Raw genomic sequence first — 22,917 nt, forward strand, 5'->3', positions numbered from 1 at the left:
ATTTAAATAATATTAGAATTAATTAATTTTTTCTAGAACCTGAACGTAAACTTTTAATTGCTGAAAAGCCATCAACTGAAGAAAATGCAACGGTTACTGCACATGAAAATTTCATCTTCGTTGGTACAATGAATCCTGGTGGTGATTATGGCAAAAAAGAACTTTCACCAGCTCTTAGGAATAGATTCACGGAAATTTGGTGCGAAGGTTGTGTTTCATTGGACGATCTCAAGTGTATTATGGTACACAATCTACGTAAAGAATACAAGGAAGCTGTTCCAGCAGCAATAATAGGATTCATAAAGTGGATACAAACTACAGAAATAGGAAAAAAGCTTGTCGTTAGTGTCAGAGATATCCTTACATGGGTGAATTTTGTTAATTCTTGTGAAGATTTAGGAATAGGAGATGCTTTTTTCCATGGTGCAGCTTTAAGCTATATTGATGGGCTTGGATCTGGTTTAACTGCAGCAGAAAAGTAAGTGCTATGAATTATTATCAATTGGGTTTTATAAAATTTTAATCAAATTCTATTTTAATGAATCATATTATGTATTAGTTAATTATAATTATATTAATTAGCTTTTTATCGAAATATTTTAAATTATTTTAGTTCAAAGAAGTTGAAAAGTTTTAAGGATTCTGCATTGAAATTTATTAAACAGCAAATACAGAATACATTAAAATCTGAATTAATATTAAACAATGAAGAATTTGATGTCGACAATTATAAGGATAAATTTGGAATACATCCATTTTATATTAAGAAGGGAAATGTACAAATTCCAAGCAATGTAGGATTTGCTTTTGCAAGCCCAACAACAAAAATGAATACTCTGAAAGTTTTACGTGCTTTGCAATTAAAGAAACCAATTCTATTGGAAGGTAGTCCAGGAGTTGGCAAAACTAGTTTAGTTTCTGCACTTGCCAGAGCATCTGGACATCGTCTTCTTAGATTAAATTTAAGCGATCAAACGGTAACTATTCCTTCTTTTTTCTTTATTATATAATTTTTTAAGTAAGTCAACTAAATGAAATAAGATGATTTGCTATTTCTGTATACTGTAATATTAAGTTTGTAATTTTATAGTATTATCTGTTTTAATGTATTGCATTTATTTTATAAGACTTAAAATGTCGTTTATGAGTCTTTTGTAAAAAAAAAGAAGAAAAGAATTCAATTGAGCCAAAATGTTAAAACTTATTATTATAAAATTTTTAAATATTACGTAGGATATTTCGGATTTATTCGGAGCGGATTTACCAGTGGAGGGAGGGAAGCCTGGTGAATTCTCATGGAGGGATGGTCCTTTCTTAAGAGCTCTAAAAAATGGGGATTGGATTCTTCTGGATGAATTGAATCTTGCATCCCAATCAGTTCTCGAAGGATTAAACGCCTGTCTCGATCATCGTGGTGAAGTTTACATCCCGGAATTAGGAATGTCTTTCATCGTAAAGCCAGGAACTCGATTATTTGGTTGTCAAAATCCTCTTCGTCAAGGTGGAGCTAGAAGGGGACTTCCAAAGTCATTCTTGAACCGTTTCACACAAGTAAGTGCTTTTTATATTCAAAACAAAAGAGTAATAGAAGAACACATATATTGCTATAATAAGGAGATGATAATAAATAATATTAGGAAAAAGCCGTATAAAAATATAATGATCCATCTTTTCTTGATTATTAAAGGTAGAGTTATCATGATTTTGCTTCTTTTGCTGTTTTAGGTTTTTGTGGATGCTTTGGAACAGAGGGATCTAAAATTCATTTTAAATGTTCAATTTCCGGAGCTGCCAGAAGATTTACTCGATAAGATGATTCAGTTTAACGAAGAATTGAGCTCTCAAGTTGGAACTACTTGGGGCCATTCGGGATCACCTTGGGAAATGAATCTTAGAGATGTCACTAGGTGGTGTGAAATAACCATGGCAGCTTTCAAAAAAAGTTCAAAAAAGATTTTCAATCCCGGAAATGGTGCTCAACTGATTTACGTTGATAGAATGAGGACAAATGAAGATAAAAAAAATGTAAGACGTATATAACGTAAAGTTTTTAATATTTATAATATCAATAATTTTAATTCACGAGAATATTATTTGCTGTGTAATTAAATTTCATGTCTTTACAATCTTACAATGTATTTCTTACAATATATGATGAAATAAACTTCTATCTAACTATTAAATGTTTTTTAATTACAGGTGATCGAGATATATAATAAGATTTTCTTACAAAATGATTGGCCTTTACCAGATCCAGAGTACGTAGTCCACTTGACGAGAAAGAAGGTCTTTTTGGGAGACGAAATATTGGATCGCAGCGATTCTGCAGTGTACGAGAATGATGATTTATTACTCCTGAGGGAGCAGAAAACTGTCCTCAAGGGACTTGCGCAGTGTGTTAACATGAATTGGATGGCCATTCTCGTAAGTAGTTTGCAAACTGGTTTAACTTCCTCGAACAAACTATCGAATAATTATTTGCGTCTTATCTGCTCTTTTAAATAATTCTTATACAATTTATATAATTACGTAATGCTACAAATATTAATTATATACCATTTTATTAACTAATATATGTATCAATTCTGTAACAGATCGGTGGATCTGGAACCGGAAAGACCAGTCTCGTACATCTTCTTGCAAACCTGGCCGGGCGGGAGCTGAAATCGATCGTCGTCAATTCTGCGATGGATACTACGGAAATTTTAGGCGGCTTCGAACAGGTAAGTTATTTTATAAAAGTAATATGTTTTTGATTGCACGTTTAATGCATCTCTCGTAAGTCAGAAAATTCTATCCATTAATCGCAACTATGCGAATACGGTATGAAAAAATATTTTGAAATTTAATTAGTAATGTTAGGAAGAGAAGCAACATTGCTTCCAGCGTAGATGTTAAATAGCAATACCGTATAACTAATAAACCAACATTCAATAAATTCAGCTCTGGTAGACAAGATAATTAAAAAAAATGGGCTCTCGACATTTACATTACTTCATGCGCGATCATGAAGTAGATTTATGACATAAAATGTAATTGGTAATATATCAAATTCAGGTTTCATTGCTTCTTATTGCCTAATAATTCTACAATCAATGTGACATAAACTTTATTCAAACTATATCATTTTTAAAAAAGATAAAACTATACGTTTACTACGTACAAGGAAGGGAAATGTATCAAGCGATAACATTGAAATTTTTAATTAAATCAAGTAAGCTTCTTCCTTACAAATTTGTTGCAGCAATCTTGCTTAAGTAGAAGTAGTAGCGTTTCTAAACTCGTTTATGCACAGAGCGATCTCAGCAACCGGACCAACTCCGTTTCGGATAAAAATAAGGAAAAAATAAAAGAGGGAAAATTTGCATGGTTTAATGAGTTCCGTTCTCCGCTGACAGGATTTTTTTATGGGTGCATCGATTCGTCCGCAGTAGCGTAATGGAACTTTTCCCTTTGAGCCGAAACTGAAATTGCGACTTTTTCGTACAAATCGATTTTTCAACACGATTTTACGAATGACGGAGCATAATATAGTCGTGGAAGAATTTAATTTAATTTACAATCCATTTCACGTTACATCCTCTAATAAATATTCAAACGGCGTATTTGAATTTTTTGAATTAATTTGCTTGCGCGTTCAAATTTATTACAATCGCATTGAGAAAATTTGTTTACTCTGTTTCTGTATTTTCTTTATCATTTATCTTCTTATCATCGCGTCGTTAACGTTCTACTCGATTTGCTTGTACCGTTTGCATAGTCGTTTCATCTCAGTTCTTCCATTCTTTCATTGGCTCTGTATCTGGCGTACTATTTCCTTTCTATTCGTCGTATAACCAATGTTATTCTTGAAGAACTGAAATTAAACGCCCCAGAGGGAGTCTTTACTGTTATAAGTTGATGGACGAGCGCCATTGTCAGACTCGAGAGGCTAGATAATCACACGCCACCAAAGGATCAATGAGATTTCTTTCGCAGAAGCTGGAATATAACGTCTGTACCCGACGACTTGAAGTGCTTCTAGCTTTTAGTCTCGCTTCGGGCAACTTTTCCTGTTGCTCGTTGCCACTCGGGCCTCTTCTATTTAAATCCAACGAAATATCAAAATAACGTATGCAGCTAGCGCTAAGCAGTATGACATATCAATGAAGTAATTATTTTTAAACAATTATTTTGTTCCACCAATACTATCACAGCCTTTGTGAAGTTTCTAAAGCGGAGGAAGATTAAAAAATATTACCATTGTCAAAGATAATCTATCTTTATTTACACGCTTAGTAACATCGATGTCGTAGTATTATAATATTATAAACGCAAATAATTGTTGTATAATCAACGATACAAATATCGCAATCAATGTTTTCGCACGATCTTCGCGTAATATCTATCGATCTGCCAGGCACCGTTTATCCATCAACTTAAATTAATTATCCTTAACGCTATCGTCGTTCTGGCTAACACTCACGTTCTAATAATTTTTAAAAGACATACTTTACGAGTAATGTTCGTAAGTTTGCTCCGCCTTCTCCTACGAAAGTCTTTCCAGAGAAATTGACATTGTTTCAGGGATTTTCCGGACTTTATTTCTTTCATCTTTCGAATGTTGCTGGATTACGGTTCAGCTCGCGTATTTCCAGCGTTAAATTTCCTTCCACGCGTATCGATCGACGGCATCGACGAAAAAAAAAAAAAAAGAAAAGGAAAATTTCTTTCTAAAGCAAGAACTACGTGACGAATTATGGAAACAAAGAAATAGAGCGGATAATAAAGAAATTTTCATCCTACAAACTTTTCCAACAAATACGACGGTTTTCAATTTCGCTTTTATTTCTTTTCTTCTTTTTCTACCACAAACGAAAGAGCGGCAGAAGATTTCGATCGAAATTGCAAACTGTTCTCACCGGAACCAGTTCGTTTCTGTAACTATTCTACCCGCGTGATATAATCTGCAAGCCACAATTTCTCAATTTATTGCTATAGTTAGGTGAGAAATTATCCCACCAGAGGTCTATAACTGTCACGAGTTGTGCAATTCTCTTCTCTCTTTCTCTTGTTAGCATCGACACTGTTGTGTATAGGAAGCTGGAAATGTGAAGACGCTATCGCAAGGCAGATGGAGTTTATATTCGAGGATTTCGACCGATAAACGTTCTAGTTATCGCTGTTTGCATTCGTAGATCGAATGCACGGATTCTCAGCGTTGCGTGGTAATTATATTATGAATTCTGTATTACGTTCGATCCATTATCGAAATATCCAACGCGATGACGCGCAATTGCTAGAATTGCGATCCGAATGATGCCGATTTTACGCAGTTTACATTGTAAGAAGCAGCAGTTGGCCACGTAAATATTGCTAAATTATAAATAATTTATTATATAATATATAAAATTTATAAAATAATAATCGCAGTAACGAAATATTCGATGTCGTGTTCCACTGTTCTTTCATTATCTCAATTCTTAGATATTTCAATGATTTATTTATTCCTTGGCGGTTAGGTGGTTCTTGAGATACAATTTATGCAAATTCTTAAAAATCATCTACGGAAATTATTCGTGCAGAATGAGAAGCTTTCGTGAGATTTGTATCGTAGAAATTGATCGTTGATTTTTCTAATTTCTTCGAACGATCGTCGAGGATTAACCGACGTTGCTGATTTTCGTATGCTTTTGAAGTTCTGTATATTTTAACCGTTTGAGTGGCTGTTTAGATTTTGTGTCGAAAAGTGCCAGTACATTTGAACGTTACGGGCGACTGATGGTGTTTTGTATTTCGTTCTTATATTCTCAGTAATTTTCATTGAACAAAACTTGGAATATTTATAAACTAATAGTACGCGTATGTAATAATATTTTATAATAATAATAATAATAATAATAATAATAGAAATTGATCGTTGATTTTTCTAATTTTTTGAAGATGAATCGATGTTGCTGATTTTCGTATGCTTTTAGAATTTTGTATATTTTGAGTACTTTGGAAAATTTCGATCAAAAAGTTAATTCTGTTCCAAGATTCATTCTTTTTTTCTCAAATTAAAATTTGCAGCGATTAGGTGAAGATTTGTTTAAATTTTCGTCGATCGGTCGTCATTAACAATTTCGATCAGCGTCAGTTACCAAAGATTTAGTTGCTCCTGGTATGAATAATATGCAAATGAGGGAAAATACAGTTGACCTTGTCACAACTGTTTATTAGAAGTAGGAAATATACGTTTGGCAACGTTAAAAAATGGAAAAAACGTCGGCCATAATATTTCTATAAAATTCAATTACAGTACAATTGATATAAAATTAAATATAATACAAATTTACAAAATTCTCGGACACGTTATGCGAAGTCGTAAACCGAATATTAAGGTTGGCAACTAAGTGATTGCGGATGTTGTCATTAGGTGGTATTGACAAAATTGTTCTCATTTTCGATGGAAATTATTTAGAACTCGCGTGCAAACATCTGACAAATTTTCCATTAAATTAAAACCACCGCTGTTTTTTTATTTCCTTTCCAGCAAACTTCAAACATTTTTATTTGACGGAGAAAAGTGGAAAGATATCTTTAAGCACAAACGAGAAACTCGTGCATTAAAACGTGTATTTTTTTTTTTTTTTTGTTACAAGAAAAAGTAACTTAGAGAATGCACGTCCGGAAATCCCTAAATGTTTGCATAGAAAATATATAATATATACATACATATACATATATATATATATGTATAGGTATATATTTATCTGCATATACACATATACAGAGTGACTAGTTTATTCTCATTACGTTTTCACTTTGACAACATTTCTCGAAATGTGTCGTTTCTTCCACGTATTTGACAAATCTGAAATTTTACTAATTTTCCTAAATTTCATTTGATAAATAGATTTTTCGATATACCGTGAACTGAAATTCTTATATCGAATTTCTGTCGTCATTATATTCTTGACAGTCACGTTAATGTGTTAATTTCTTACCATCGAAAGAAGTAAATGAGAAGCTGTCAATACAGAATCGTACAGTCTTTTATTCGAATACATAATTCCATTATTCACGAATTAAACATTTATTCATGGCTGAAGAATATTTCAAACGAAAACAGACAGTACAGTGTATATATATATATATATATATATATATTGTAGTATCGTGGACGAGAGACCTAAGAGATATCGGACGAATTATAAACAATGTCGCGAGAAAGCCGAAGTGTGTTGTCGGTCAATCGAATAGTTTCGTCGAAAAGGCCTACGTGACTCTGGCCACGAGCGGTTGCGGAACACGTGCGTGGTGGGGCTAAGACAAAGGACAAAGGGACGCTAAGGGAGAAAGACGAATTAACAGTCAGTGTTAGTTGAGCAGTCAGAGAGTGCAAACTGTGTTGTCAAGAGTGTGCTAGCGTTGTCGAGAGTACGTGGTCCGCGTGAGAGAGGGCGTTTGGATCCGTGGTGACGAGTATTGCAAATTAACCATCTAGTTGTCTTAATTGTAATACGTTATTGTGATTAGTTCACGTTAAACAACAATCGTTTCCTGTTTAATCAACATCTGTTTAGTCCATTTATTATAAATAAACTAATTGTAGTATAAGATCTTACAATATATATATATCAAATATCCGTTAAACGAAGAGTCTAATTACAACGAAAATCATGTTACAGTTTCACCATTATACATCGTATATCGAACAATTTCACGCTCGACACCGCTACGAACAGCGTTTAATTATCGGACACCCTGTATATGCGCACATGCGACTCCGCTTCTGTATATAATTATCTGTATAATACGTGTATAATAAGGATAATCGTAATAGCAAATAATATATATATATATATATAATAATAGTAATAATCGAGGCAAAATCTCGATCACTTTGAGTCCCCAGTTTAATGGAAAGCTCATTCGAAGGTGCAGACTATCTAACGTATCCCTAATTAATCGCTTAATTGATGGCTAATTGGTGCAGCTAATGCTCTGTTCGATTCACAATTTAAGGAACTATTTATGTTTTGTCGGTGACATTCTGCGCTTTTCTACTTTTCTTAAATAATCTCTAGCTTGTTTCTTCGCGCCGCTTTCGCTTCTGCTTCGTTTCATTTTACTTTACTTTACTTCGTTTTATTTTATCTTCATTGATTTTGTAGTTTCATTGAATATAGCGTTATCTAAACAGAGTCGTCTAGAAAGCGAAGTTTTACATGGAAACGTGCTTAACGTTGGCGAAACGATCATTCCTCCTATCTCTTCGTCGCGAGTTTTGGCAATCTTCGAAGATTATTGTTTCAACGGTTCTTTACAGAACCTCTTTGGCAACGATTTTCCTTTGTCTTTCCACCTCTCCGCTTGTTTCTTCGCGCCTGTATCTCGTTACGAGATCCACGTTGCTTGTTACGACCGGAAAGTGAACGTCCCGCGGATTTGTCTTCTTTTTCTTCTTTTCATTTTCGCGCGAGTCTTGGGAAGTTTGCGTGTTTCGAAGAGGATTCCTAGTCTACGAAGAGGAATTTGCAAGTGGACAACTCAGTTTCTCGGTTGGCGTCCATTTGCAATCTTCTGTCAGTCGATCGACATCATCGAGTTCTACTCTTCAGCGCTGCGAAGATATCGCGCGTACGTGCATATCTGTTTAGTAAATTGGACAAATCTAGTTTTGGAAATATCTTTGGTCGTTTTTGGAACGGCTTCGGAGAATTCATAGGAATTTATAGAAATTCTAAGTATCTTTTTTAATATTAAACGTATACTATTCAGCATTTTATCGATATTTCTTTCGAAGGACGAATTGAACGTTTATTGCAGCTTTTCGTACATTACAAACATTAAATTGCTCTTTCATCAAATTCATCATCGCTGACGAATATGATCATTTTACAAAATTATCTCGCAATACCATCGATTAAAAACGAATGACAAGTATCTTCTGAAAATTGGTAAAAATTTCTTGCATCGTCTTCTTATACACCAAGTATTTATTTCTCATCTAACTGACATTTAATATCTACTCTATACTGTTTCTTGATTTTTCAATGATTATATTACTCGTACGACTAAAGATACGCCAAGTATAGTCACGACAATAAGAATTGAATAATTCGATCGAAGAGATTTTACGACAATGCAACTAGCGACATACAAATCTTTTTTTTTTCTTCCGTTTAATTATCGATTTTTCATCGATACTTGAGTTATTACTAATTTTGTAACGCGAGGAATTTATAAATTAAAGATTTGTTTAAATGTAAATTATAGATTAGTTTCGCTAATTTCGTGACAATCGATCGCGCAATTGTGCGTGCGTAGTGTAGCATGCGACGGATCGACTTCAACCAAAGACTTTTTTACACAAATTTACAGAGCTTTTTCCAAACATTTTAACATTAAAAAATTAATTATTAATTAATTTTTAATATAATATTAACATCACGCACAATCTATCCTCGATTAGGTTTGAGAATAATTGAAACAAGAATTTACATAAAATTCTTAAAACATTCTTCTTCTTGTCGTTCTAAAATCTTCAAATTGTTAACGTGTTACACTTTATTCTCTCTTGGAAGAAGCATTTGTTAAACAATTTTTAACCTTCTCAATTTTTAACCTTGACAATTTTTTTAATCTTCTGTCAAGCCTCAAAAATATTGTATTCTTATTTCCAATGTAATTTCATCGAATTTTCCACGGAAATTGTTGAAAAACTCGTTGGTACAGTTTGAAACAACTACAAGGAAAATTTGTCTCTTCCCATCCAACGGGAATTTTCTGCTTTATAAAATAAAATAACGTACCAAGCTATGGACGAACGTTTGCGTAATTCGTAATGAAATTGTTTCGAAATTTTCTCGTTGAAACTTTCCAAATGATATGCATAATAAGCAAAGCAATGAACCAAGTTCGCGAAAGAAAGGGAATTCTGTAATTGAATCTTGCTGGTTTAAGGAAACATGTTAAGAAAGTTTATTCACTAGGTAGATCGCTGCTAGTTGGGCTGACGTTCACTTCCGAGTCGCTTATTTTCGGGGCCGGCGGTAACAAAATGCTCGATCTTCTACTAACGTCTTCCTCGTAAACGCTTGACGTGCTTTTCGACCTTGAAACCAGAGTCCACGGATCCGGCGGTACGATCATAACGTCGTCCTGTACGGTTTAATTCCGCGATTAATTACGATTAGTTAATCTTAAACAGAAAGTGTAGAGAAGGACACCTTTATTAATGACGAACATCATAGAGTCACCGGTTTGCTTTGCATGCTGTTCTCGTGCTTGCAATTGTGCTTGAAATTGTGCATACAGGAGATACACTGCTCGCCAAAAACATAGCCCAGGTGTGCTATCTTTAATTTCTCAATGACGCGTTTCAAGTTTCTCGTGTGTAACGTATAATAGGAAAACATTATGAGCTCAGGTGAGGTAATCAGGTCCAGAAATGCATTCTGCATGATTATTTATTTGTCCTTTGATTAAATTTATGTATCGGGCGCTATTCGTTCTACCATCGATGAACTTGATACTTGTCTTGGCGAAATAACCGATGCCCGCCCAAACCATCACGCTGCCTCCTCCCATTTGTCGTCGAATTGCTGACATTGTCTCTTTTCTTATGCCATGAAAATAATATCGCAACCCATCAGGACCATCCAAGTTGAATCTTTTTTCGTCTGAAAATAGTACCCTTCTCCGTTTCTTTTTCCAATGCACTGTTTCTGTTGCAAAGCGTAAACGTTCTATTTTGTGTTTCGTTGTTAACGCAGGTTCCTTTTTCAATTTTAGCCACTTAATATCTTTGCAGGATGGTAGAACTCGACGAACACTTGAAACACCGGCACTAACGCTAGATTTTTCCATTATTTGCTTCGTCGTTAACTGCCAGTTGGAAGCTACACTCAAAATTGCTCGCTTATCACGATCGGATAACGATGACGGTCGACCAGTATTTTTCTTTTTGCCATAATCTTCGACATTTTTTAAGAAATCCTGTATTACTTTACGACTTCTTCTTATTACTTTCGATATTTCTGCTACTGATAACTGTTGCTGTTTTAGTCCAAGAATTTGCTTTCTTTCAGACTCGTTTAATTTTTTTCCGCGTCTCATACTTACAAATTTGTATAATATTACTCGTTGATAGATCATGAACTACCAAGCAATTTCTGAACGTATTAACAGAGTGTGCTATCATTTCGTTCTTGAAATAAAACAATTTTTTTGTTACACACTAAACCTCACAATATTTTTCATTGTTTTCAATTAACCGCATATTCTCGGCTCATAATGTTTTCATATTATACGTTACAAACGAAAAACTTGATACGCGTCATTGAGAAATTAAAGATAGCACACCTGGGCTATTTTTCTCGCGAGGAGTCTACGTATCTCGCTACTATCGCTACTTTTTTCTAATATCTTTTCTTCTCAAACGATTGCTGTACTACGAAATTAGAACGAAATTATTTTTGAAAAATCATTTATTAGCTATACGAATGAACAATCCAAGTATTTTCAGTGAAACTAAAAGTTTATTAAAAAAAAAAAAAAAAAGATACCGCAAATCGTTCGATCAAAGTATTTGTTTGTCGTTTTCTATAACTTTAAACCGTCTGTTATTTCATTGGCAACTAAGTGATTGCGGATTTTGTCATTAGGTGGTATTGACAAAATCCGCAATCATTTAGTTGCCAATGAAATAAACCGTGACAACGTTGGATCGTACGCTGCGATGAAAAATCGTAATGAATGTTGTTTGAGACGCGTTGCAGCAGCTACTTTGGTCGCCAGACATTACTCTCCTTATCAAATACCCATTTCCAATTAATGGGTCAGATACTAAAGTAATTCGACGATTGGATGTCAGCCGGAAGACGCAGCATTTCTCCGATATGAAATCCATCACTTGGCTGATGGATGGTTCGAAGTTAGGGAAGAAACCAATGGCGAATACTTTGATCGAGAAGAACTTGCTGTATTTTCTTTTAAATAAGCTTCCAGTTTCGCTGGAAGCTCGCAATCGTCTGTTTGTGTACCTAATACTCGACAAACTTTTAATCATTTGACGCAAAGATAAGAAATCAAGGAAAGTTGAATTCTCCTTTGCGCAAACTCATACTTATTAGGTTGGCAACTAAGTGATTGCGGCATTTGTCAATACCACCTAATGAGAAAATCCGCGGTCACTTAGTTGCCAATCCAATAGATCAACAGAAACGAAATATTATTAGGTCATCCCATAAGTTCGTGCCGACTTTTGTGTATACATTTCATGTGTCGATTGTGTTGAGATATGTATAGTTTTCTGTGCTGGACTGGGTTAAATGCGTAGTAGAGATACTTGTATGTGAATATCAGTGTGTGGAAGTGTGTGTGTCCGAAGCGTCTCGAGAACAAAGGAATGTAAACAGTTCAGTCCGTTAAGAGTCGGGTATAGAAGAAAGTGCTGAGACGCGTGCATGTGTGTATCGATTTGTCCATGAAATAAATATATCATTGTTTTAATATTGTTCCTCAGTATAAATTTAGTGTTCCTATAACATTATTTCGGCTTCAAAGATCCACAATTTTCAACAGATTTATGAACATACGGCGATAAGGAACCAATACACTTGAGCTTAGCTGATCTAGAGCAGATTTTCGTGGCTATAAGATGGTAATATAGCGAACACAGTGACTTCTAACGGTAAAAACTCATGAGTGAAGTGCGTATCCATTTTCGACATCTCGTGTTATATGAATTTCGGAAAGGAAGTTCTGTAACAATTGCCACGAAAAACATATGTGCTGTTTACGGAGAAAATGCGCTTTCATCTCGCACCTGTAGGAAGTGGTTGCAACGTTTTAGAGCTGGGAATTTCTGTTTAGAAGACGAGGAACGCTCCGGGCGTCCTGCTCAGACAGACGAAGATAAAATTCGGGATCTTGTTGAAAAATCACCAAGTGATACCATTAATTCAGACAAATATTGCATTCAGTTAGAAAAATTAAGGGAAGCACTAGCTGAAAAACGACCAGGTTTAGCGAATGGGAACAACGTTATCTTCCATCACGACAACGCTAGACCGCATGTCGCGAAAAGCGTTAGAAAAAAGTTGTCTGAATTTAATTGGGAAATTTTACCACATCGCCCATATTCCCCAGACATTGCCCCATCTGATTACCACCTGTTCAGTAGGCAAAAAATTTGAAAATATCGACATTCTCAAAAATGGCTTAGAAAATTATTTTAAAGAAAAACAAGAAAACTTTTATCGGGCGAAATAATGGCCCTACCAGAAGAATGGCAAGAAGTTGTACAACGAGAGGAGGATTACATTTTTTCATGAAACTGAAAAATATGCAAACGATCTTTACATATATATTCATTCGAAAAACGGCACGAACTTATGAGATGGCCTACACAGCGAGTAGCGTATTTTCGACATTTTACGCGTACTTTTGCATCAACAAATTTCCTACGAACAGATGAAAATCCACGATGGTCTACGCAAATAAGCAGAGAAAACGAGCGCGAAGCTTCTCTAACAAACGAAAAGCTACAAGCCATTTTCCATAGCAGCCAGCCCTTTGATAGTTTCGTAAGCAACGAAGTTGTATCAGCAGCTCGTAAAGCAACGTGACCTTCTTTCTGCGATGCTATTCTACGATCACTGTCATAGAAAACGTAGAAAGTGGCGAGAAAGCGTTTCTTTGAAATACCAGTAAATGTTTGCCAGTGGGTGGTAAAGGTGGTTTGAGCAGTGCCACGTCGGTTAGATCCGGACACGCATCGGGTTGCACCAGCGGTGGTTCCGGCGGCGATGGCACCGCCTCCATGGGTTCGTGGTATCGTGGTGGCTGCACGCTTTCCACGGGGATGCTTGGACCCAGAATCCAGCTGGCGATCACCTCGCAGCAGCCGCAGAAGAACTCCGACAGGCCTTGACGTAGGCCGCGGTGCAGGCTGAGGAAGAGCACCGGGTTCACGAATGCGTGGATGTACGCGATATGTAGAGTCACCTGGAATTTTCGTTGGCCCACGTTTGTAAAAACGATCGATTTCTATCAACTCGTATGATCTTAGAACGCAGCTGCTCTAACTTGCGCGTTTACAAATATCTTTAAACTAATTAACGCGTCGAGGATTCATTCGGTGGATCAGCAAACAAATTGAAACTTTTTCTAAAACTTTTGCTGAATTTATATTCCCGGGAAGCTTCGTGAAACTGTCTGCAAACTTAAGCTCGTATGAGAAGATCACTTGAATATTCTAATTACGTAGACGTTAGACTAATGTCAGAGAATGTGAGGTGCCATTCATCGAGTAATGGGAAGGGGAGAAGCTAAATGTTTCTGTGGTGTGAGAAAGTCGAAGGAGAAGTGTTATTTGTCAGAAGACTAGAGAAATTTGTATTTTTGTCTGTTGGAGACAATTTGGACAGATGAATTTGGGCTGTTTGAGACAATTTGGACAGATCAATTTGGACTGTTTGAGACAATTTCATCGACCATATTCATCTGTCGCTTGATGCATTCAGTTCATTGTTCAGCGGTGAATTGTCTCACGAATAAAAGAAACATTCAGCACTGTCTTCTCTTACGAATGCTCGTAAGCTGCTTTCGTCTTTGCTCAAGTGTCTCCTATTACGAATATCTTGGATTCGAGGAAAGAACTGAAATTAGTCTGAGGGCAGTGCAAACGACGATACTAAGATTGGAAACTGATAGAGGAACTGATCAAACGACTTGCTTTTGAATAAAAATACTCGGAAGAGGAAAGAAGACGCTTAACGGGGTATTACTGAAACGATCCTATTCACGTAAATGAGGCAGACGACGTTGTCCTGACTTATGGCAGTTTTGAACTCTTGCGGATTGTTACTTCTGTGTTCTTCGAAATTTTTGTACGATGCGTGTGAAACAACGTGCTTCATATTTTTATCGTAGATCTACTTCACCTTGAAGATCAACGAATAATCTCCCAGTTTGAGTGCATTCGCGTTTGCTATTAATCAATGCCTTTGGCCTGGCGAACTTATTCTCGCATCTCGTTGTGGAAAGACGAGAAACGCGCGAGAAAAAGAGGAAGAAGAAGAAGAAGAAGAAGATGGAGGTCTTTGTGACTGGAACAGAAGAGCGAGAAGGTGGAACTTGAATTCGTATTGTGCATCCAGGAAGCGAAATGACGGCGCGTATCCGTTGCTAGTGAATGGTTGTCACGTTAGAAAAGCTTGTGCGTCGATGTTTGAAAGAAACTGACGGTTGCTCGCGCGAAACACAGGAAAAGTGCAGTAGAACAGTGTCGTGGCATTGTTCGAGTCGGAGGATTTTTCAGTAATTTTTCTTCTAATTCTGAAATCAAATTTCGCCTGCTCTTGGCTACGTAAAGGTGAACTGATCAACCAGAAACCAGATTCTTCGGTGAAATTCTACGTAGCTTTGTGAAATGATCTCTTGTCCAATTCTTTGAGAAATCTGGTTTTCCAACGTACGCGTTTCTATACGTTCGGTTAGTCTGCGTGTGGAAATAGAAATTAGAGTGGAAGGCGTTAATTGTTAGCGAGAAGAACCGTTAAGAAAAATTCGATATTTCGTATCGAAGGCAAAGAATCATCGCCAATTAAAGATGTTGAATCTTGGCGATTCGATATAACGTCAGGTGGCCTTAATTGCAGCTGTGTTGAATTAACGAGGCCCTTGTTCCTGCAGAAATTCGTCCAACTTGAATCCATTTAATTATGAATACACGACTTCGACGTTAAATCAGAATCCATAAATGACGAAATTGTCTTACTCTTTGCTTTCTCGCGAAGTTCCATTTAAGCAAACAGCTACAACGTGTACAGTAGTGCTGTAATTATTGGCTTGGCAACTAAGCTGGTATTTACAAAGCCGCAGTCACTTAGTTGCCAACCCAATATTATTTGTCTACTGTGAACGACGCTTAAGAAGAATCGTAGGAAATTTGAATTTCGTCTGGGTATAAGAAAAAAGGACGCTGTAGATTGCAAGTAATGTCTTTGACTGTAATAAGTTGTTTAGTAGACGTTTATTCGTTGTTTAAAATGTTACGCCACTTCTGCCAGGCAATTCAATGAGCCCTCGTAACCTCGATATCTCCAGTTTTAGAACAGTGAAGAAGAGGGAGTCGCATAGTACTCGAGCGTCCTCGAAGCTAACATAAAACTAAAAGCAAAACTAAAATCTTAAGTAAACCACCTACACGGTGTCATAAATCCCCGACATAACACACCTGGATATAAGTAGACGACCCTAATACTAAAACCAACATAATGTTTCTTTAATCTCGGTGACTTTGAGAGATAAGAGAAACCAGTAAAGAGATAGGAATCTCGAAAAAAAGGCGAAGAAGAGCGCGTTACATCGGGAGAATTAACGTTCTGATCGTTAGACCAGAGATAGAAGAATCGGCTATTTCTGGTTCAACGTGCAAAAGTCGTTTCAAATTGTCATTTACACGACTAGATTCGATCAATTGGATCGTTTCATCATTTCAACTAAAAGTATTAGTGCAATGTAAACGAGGTTTAACTGACTGAATGGAGTGAGCGTGAATAGTCACGCAACAACACCAATAGAATCAGTTTTACCTGTTTTCGTGCCTCCTTTTTGTCCTTTGAACTTGTTGGCGTGAATTTTCATAAAACTGTCATTTAGCTGACGATTTCGCAATTACCTCGTAACCAGTTGTAATCCCGATGATAGGATGATTCACCAGAGTGACGAAGAACAGTGGTCCCCAAAAGATAACGTACGCGGTGGTGACCACCAGAAACATCTTCACCCTCTGCACGCCCTCCCTCTCCATCCTCTTTAAGTAATTCCTCATTTTCCGGTGCTCCTCCGCCGCTCCGCTCCTCTGAAGCAATACTTCCCTTTTAGCAGATCGACGAAACCAGATGCGCTGACGTTAGAAGAGCGTTTTGTGCTGGTCGACGCTGTTCCTCTTCCAGGGCGGCCGCAGAGGGGTCGACTCAGGCGTTAGACCGGCGAGAAATTTTAGCGAGTCGTCTCGTGTCAATGGAAATGTAGCTCGGTCATCAACATATCAACACGCACACACACACATATATGTATATATATACATGTAAATTCTTACATTTAACACGTTGACTAGCACGCGCGTTTTCAATGAAATCTCCTTCAGGACACGCGTGCCGCAGTACCAAGCGTTCTCTGCTAGCTAATCCCATCGACATTTTAGATAACTTAAATTAACTTAGATAACTTATTTAGATAACTTAATTGGTCATTGAGGAAGAAAGAAGAACTGATGGTACCGAGGAAGGTACAATTCAATTTGACGAACGGAATGAATTTAGTTACTCAATAGTTTTATTATTTCCTGTGGAATCTTTTCAAATATCTACGACGATTCTTCGCAAGCAGTCAAATAATCGTCACCCGAATACGGGTGACGCGGTCCCATTAGAAACTTTGCTGTCACCCGAATACGGGTGACGCGGTCCCATTAGAAACTTTGCTGTCACCCGAATACGGGTGACGCGGTCCCATTAGAAACTTTGCTGTCACCCGAATACGGGTGACGCGGTCCCATTAGAAACTCTGCTGTCACCCGAATACGGGTGACGCGGTCCCATTAGAAACTTTGCTGTCACCCGAATACGGGTGACGCGGTCCCATTAGAAACTTTGCTGTCACCCGAATACGGGTGACGCGGTCCCATTAGAAACTTTGCTGTCACCCGAATACGGGTGACGCGGCAGTCAACATGTTAAGTAAAATTGAGAAATTGATATAATATAAAGTTAGACGAGCGAAAAGAACGACAGTGAACGTACAATTTCGAATTAGATTTTGAAAGCGGTCGTTTGACCGGACCTGGTGGTTCAGTGGCAGATTCGACCAGCGAACTCAACTTTTTCGATTTTCCGCTCCTTTCGGATTCCTCGCCTGGCGCTGCTTGCCGAACGACCGCTTACAATTAGTCGATTAAGCTAGTCGACTGTCAATTTGTATGTACACGAAGCGTTTTGGTAAAATTTCTTGTCGGTCGACCCGTCTGTAGCCATCCTCAGGTTAGCTGCCTTTCGGGCGTATCTCGCGATTGTCAGACGTATTGCAGAGGCTGTCTGTGATAATGAGGTGGCGCGGTTGAACAATGTAAATGAGGTTACCAGGAGAAATGAACCGGCCGTGCGTACAGCACTGGGTGTCAGGGTTTTAATCTAAGCAAAAATAATATTCTGCATGGTGTTGCTTATATTTTTATTTTTTTTTCTTTTTTTCTTTGTCACTTTGATTTGTAGAGAATACGATCGTAAGATCCTCTCTTTTCTTAAATGTTGTGCTACATGTCGGAGATGCCGGATCTATCGAAATGTGGCGAGTTGTTTGGAATTTTTAATCTGCGGCAGAATAAAATTGTTGATCGTTTCTCTGTCTGTTCTATATTTCCAGAATATGTGAGGTTATGTGTTGTTTCTTTCAAACGTTCATATAGCATTTTGAGAAACGGATAGCGTATGAATTTTTTGGTTTTTTCCCAGAGTTTTCAATGCGGCAAGTTTTCTACAAGAGAGAAAATCGTACGCTAGATAATTCGCAAAGAAACATTCTGAACAGAAATTTCTTCGAAATAATTGAATCCTCAACGAATGGTATCTTGAATACGCAAGTCCATACTTTTAAGGAACTGTTTTACGAAGAGACACGTAATAACAGCGTTTTTTTTTTTTTTTTTTTTTTAAGAGAAGCAGATTCATAGCGAGTGATTTATTGTTCGTTATTACCTTGGGCGTGCCACCGTTCGTAGATGCGGCAGAATTTTCAGGAACCGCGTTCGTTTGTTGGTTACCCGTTGTATTCACGAGAATCGTTAGTAGTGCTACCTTTACCTGATACAAAAATCGATTATTTTCAATAGAAAATGAAGGAAAATTACGTTGGTGCGATTGATAGCAAAAATCCTTGTGTTTTCTATCTCAAATCCCTGAAATATATTTGTACACAGTGCGAAACAAACTTTGAATAATTTATGAAAATTGTTAATAATAAACGAGGATTAATCGTATTGATTATAAGAAAAAAGTTAAGAATTTCGAGAGACATGTTCATTCGTAAAAGGACGAAGAAAAAATTCTACTACGATCGTTAGTTACATAAAAAGAAGATTGTAAATTAATCGTTCAAATTGTATAAATAAATTATACTTAAACACTTTAGTATACTATATACACTATATCATGCTATATAAAAGAATTTAATAACTACGAAAAAAATTCTAATTTACACGCTAAAACGACTTTCATATTTAATACTAAGAGGATGAAAAATGAAATTCCATGGTTAAAAAAAAATGACGACTCTTTCCTCGTCGCAAAATTAAAAAAAAGTGCAAATTATGAAAACCGCAAGAGAAAAGGAAAATTATGCTTTGAATTGCTGGTTCCACTAAAACGATTCTACTTCGACAGCAAGTTAAAGCCAAAGATTTCAAATTATAGAAAATCTAATTACTTCACTAACTTAATTACTCCCTTTTTACGTACTTTGCTAATTACGAGGAAAATGCTAAATTAATCATTACCATTCAAATAATCGTTCTCTAAATTTAGCAGTAAATCTAATCGAATTTAAAAATTACGCTTAAAAACTACTACACTAAAGTAAAATGAAAAGAAAAAAATAATGATAATAATAAGAAAAAAAAATTCCGTTGACACTGCACCGAAGAGAATAAAATTTCTAGCTTTTCAAGCCACTGTCAGCTTCAAGTCATCGCTGTTCATTGTTGCATTTAATTCTCGTTGTTTTAACGAATGCTCATTTCTATTAATATTGACTTACAACTTCCTCAACTGGTAAGCGGATTGGCAAATTTACTCAGCAAAATGAAATCGGTGGCTACTAATTACAGCCTAATCAGTCGCCACCGTGTCTGACGTTTGCGTTAATAAAGCAAACTACCTGTTAAATCGCCAGGAAACCGTGTTTCAGTTATAGAGGGCGTACTATTCTTTGTGTTTGCTCTGAGTCAACGTTTCGTAGAACTTAGCATGTACACTGTTTCGCGAAAGTATTTTATGTGTTATACAGAACGTTTTGAAGTTTTATCAGTGTTGTACAGCGCCTAATAGATTCCTATCGATGAAATTTATTAGACTTTGGTCGGCTTCTTTCTGCACGTTTATGAACCAGTGTAAAAATATTTCTTCCGGGCCATGGTGAATGCAGCGAAAGATGAAAAGAAAGTGCGCGAGTCAGAAATAAATGCAGAGAATTCTCGTCGTTCTGGAAGAATTGTCTGGTAACGCTGCGATTGTTCTCAAACTCCAACATATCGATAAGGGCTATTTAACACTTTACCGACCGCTAGTGGTTCAACAGCATACGCACGTCCGACCGGCAGCTCAGACGCATATTCTCCCTGGCGCCGGCTCTGTTTCGGTTTAGACTCTCCAATATCATTCTTTTTATTCATCGCGAACGGTACGTTTTTCAAATTGGTATAAAACTATGGGAGCTTAGAAAGCAACGCAACTGACGCAATTGAGCAAGGTATGTAAATAACAAATTACTGCTCAAATAATAAGAAAGATTGTCGGCGATCAGAAGCCGATTAATAGATTATCGGTCGATAAAGTGTTAAGAAGGTAAAATGCCATCAAACAGAGTGTCGCTTCTGTACTTTTAATTTTATATTATAACTAAACTTTAGTTTAAGCGTGAAAGCACTTGCTCGCATCGTAAACGAGTTTCCACGTAAAGTGAGAAAATCCAATACGAGTTTTAGGTTTAATTTTAATATGGGATTAAGATATTATACTTTTAAGATATACTTTTTTTATAGCGTTTTACCTTTTTTTAAATGGTCCTCTCCAGTATATCGAAGTTGGAAAAGATCGCAGGTAAATCCGACTAAATTGTAAAATATTGCAATTTTTATATAATACATAGTTTATGATTTTATTCTGCTCTGTACGATTTTATACGGGCTTTCCACGTTATGGGAATTTATAGACGTAAATCGTGCGGAATCGAGCAACTTCGAAATTTTGATATTTGAGGATTACGAAGCTTGGGAACGGACGAATTTAGAAACTCATGAAAATTGAATGAAATACACTGCTCTGGGCTATTATCAAACATTTTCATCCGCAGTATCGTTTTTAGCCACGTATTTACCTACGATAAAGGATCGTTCGAATATTTTTCGCTTTGCGATCGGTGCACCAAAGCTGCGCCGAAATCAACGCGTACGTGACGCTTCGTATCGTTCCTTTACGAGGCAGATACGCGAAATTAACGACGGGAAGTGAAAGAGAAGGGGAGAGAGAGAGAGAGGAACTGACGAACGGCGCTAGCTTGGTTTCTCTGTAGTCACACATAGATTGCGCTCAATACGTCAAATTCTCTACTTGTGTTATCGTAATACTTCTGTAACACACATGTTATATCGATGGATTATTTTCCAAGCAACAAAAGCGTACGCTATTCTTTTAAATCGTTCGCTTAAAGCGGCTACGAAAAAAAGGTATCTGTGCAAGCTCTTGTCTCTCGATGAAGCGTTTACTTGTCAGATTTGTTCTGGTCGTTTACCAAAAACAATGCAAAAGTGGTAAGTATTAACGCTTAGCCAATCGCGTGCGCCACAGCGAGCTATACGTTCGCACCGCGTTCGGACAGCCAACTTATACGACACTGTCCATAGCGCATTTTTTCAAGCATCGTGGACTAATATTAGGACTTTACCCATAATTAATATTAATCTAGGACTACCAAAAAAACAAAGAAGTCACATATTGTTTATACAAAACATCAAACTAAAAGTATAAAAAGATATAGGTAAAATTAAAAATATTTAAAATGGCTAAAAGGACTTGAAGGTGAAAATAAAATTTCATAATGCATTTTAATATTTTTTTACAGTGTGGTATCGTTCGATTATAACTTTACTTAGTCATAACTTGTTGCGTAACTTTTTAATTAATTTTAACACCTCTAAAGTGGTGTATTTTATTATATACTGTACTTTATTACTACAGGTAAACAATAACTGATAATAACAACAAAAAAAAGAAGGAAACTGTTTATTCGATTGGCTAAGTGTTAACGCAAATAGCCAAAATGAAGAAGAGACGTTGATGTTACGAAAAAATCGGAATTCCATTTATCCTTCGTAGTAAAGTGCTGTGGAGAAGATTGTGCCGTTTGGATTTCTCTCTTGTATTCGAAAAATGATATTCACTATGCATCACCTAGACATCATGCGGTAATTGTTCGCATCGCCAGCAAGTTATCGATGTATCGCCGATTCGTTTACTGATTCCTACATTTTAACACTTCGACTGCCACATGGGTCATATATGACTCATCACGATTTCTCCTGTGACGCCACGGTGGTCATCGGTGACCGGAGCGCGTCGACTTCTTACAATTGTAAAAATTGATTGAAAATTGACAGTCAGGACATTTTGAATATAACCGATAAATAGAAGATACTTTGAAATGAAAAGCGCCCTATTGAACAATCAAACATTTTTATTAGAACATCGATAAAAAAAATGAGAAAAAATCTTGCATCTAACTGTGCACTGTGTTAAAACAGTTTAAACATAAATGTGGCTCATCGATACAATCTGGACGATAGGTGGTCACCTTTTTCCTCCGATTCTTAGCAATTTTTCATCCTAATTGTTTAACATTTTTTTATACCATCTCTGCAAAATTTTCGTACCAGCTACGCTTGCCCTTCTTTCTTCTGCATTTCGTGTGGCAATCTTTGTCGAATAAGTATATTTGACTGCTCTGGTGAATGGCACTGTGTAAGGTGCATTGCCAGTGCCATTCTAAAATCTGATACCTGGATTTTTGTTTTTGTTGCTTGTTTAGAGAGTATCATGGCGTTTGAAATTGGTATATTTAACAATAACTCTAAAGCTAATTTTATATTCCACTTGAGGGTTCTTCTACGTA

The 22,917-nt window shown here is 36.5% G+C and overlaps 2 protein-coding genes and 1 long non-coding RNA gene across 7 annotated transcripts in view; 1 reads left to right on the forward strand and 2 right to left on the reverse strand.

The window, feature by feature from the left end:
* The window catches only part of LOC117216850 (midasin), a 139,627-nt gene that overhangs the window by 6,699 nt on the left and 110,011 nt on the right, over positions 1-22,917 (forward strand). The window contains exons 10-15 of the mRNA XM_033463937.1: positions 37-478; positions 614-977; positions 1,234-1,551; positions 1,726-2,025; positions 2,200-2,424; positions 2,595-2,723. Coding sequence (XP_033319828.1) covers positions 37-478; positions 614-977; positions 1,234-1,551; positions 1,726-2,025; positions 2,200-2,424; positions 2,595-2,723 — 1,778 coding nt within the window. The remainder of the gene's footprint in view (positions 1-36; positions 479-613; positions 978-1,233; positions 1,552-1,725; positions 2,026-2,199; positions 2,425-2,594; positions 2,724-22,917) is intronic.
* On the reverse strand, positions 2,380-5,727 carry LOC117216853. The gene is made up of 3 exons (XR_004489443.1): positions 4,466-5,727; positions 2,557-4,210; positions 2,380-2,463 (listed from the first exon to the last, which is right to left on the reverse strand). It is a non-coding gene; the product is annotated as an uncharacterized LOC117216853 (long non-coding RNA).
* LOC117216851 overlaps positions 9,678-22,917 on the reverse strand; it is a 77,872-nt gene continuing 64,632 nt past the window's right edge. For 3 of the 5 annotated variants that reach the window (XM_033463941.1, XM_033463939.1, XM_033463940.1), the window contains exons 6-9: positions 18,732-18,836; positions 16,655-16,837; positions 13,678-13,977; positions 9,678-10,128 (exon numbers count right to left, since the gene is read on the reverse strand). In XM_033463941.1, coding sequence (XP_033319832.1) covers positions 9,949-10,128; positions 13,678-13,977; positions 16,655-16,837; positions 18,732-18,836 — 768 coding nt within the window. In that variant the 3' untranslated portion in view covers positions 9,678-9,948. Of the gene's footprint in view, positions 10,169-13,677; positions 13,978-16,654; positions 16,838-18,731; positions 18,837-22,917 lie in introns of all 5 variants that reach the window. The other 2 variants (XM_033463943.1, XM_033463942.1) reach the window with 2 other exon arrangements.

This window comes from Bombus bifarius, unplaced genomic scaffold (genome assembly GCF_011952205.1).
Source record: "Bombus bifarius isolate JDL3187 unplaced genomic scaffold, Bbif_JDL3187 scf7180000007974, whole genome shotgun sequence".
In the NCBI taxonomy this organism is placed as follows: Eukaryota; Metazoa; Arthropoda; class Insecta; order Hymenoptera; family Apidae; genus Bombus; species Bombus bifarius.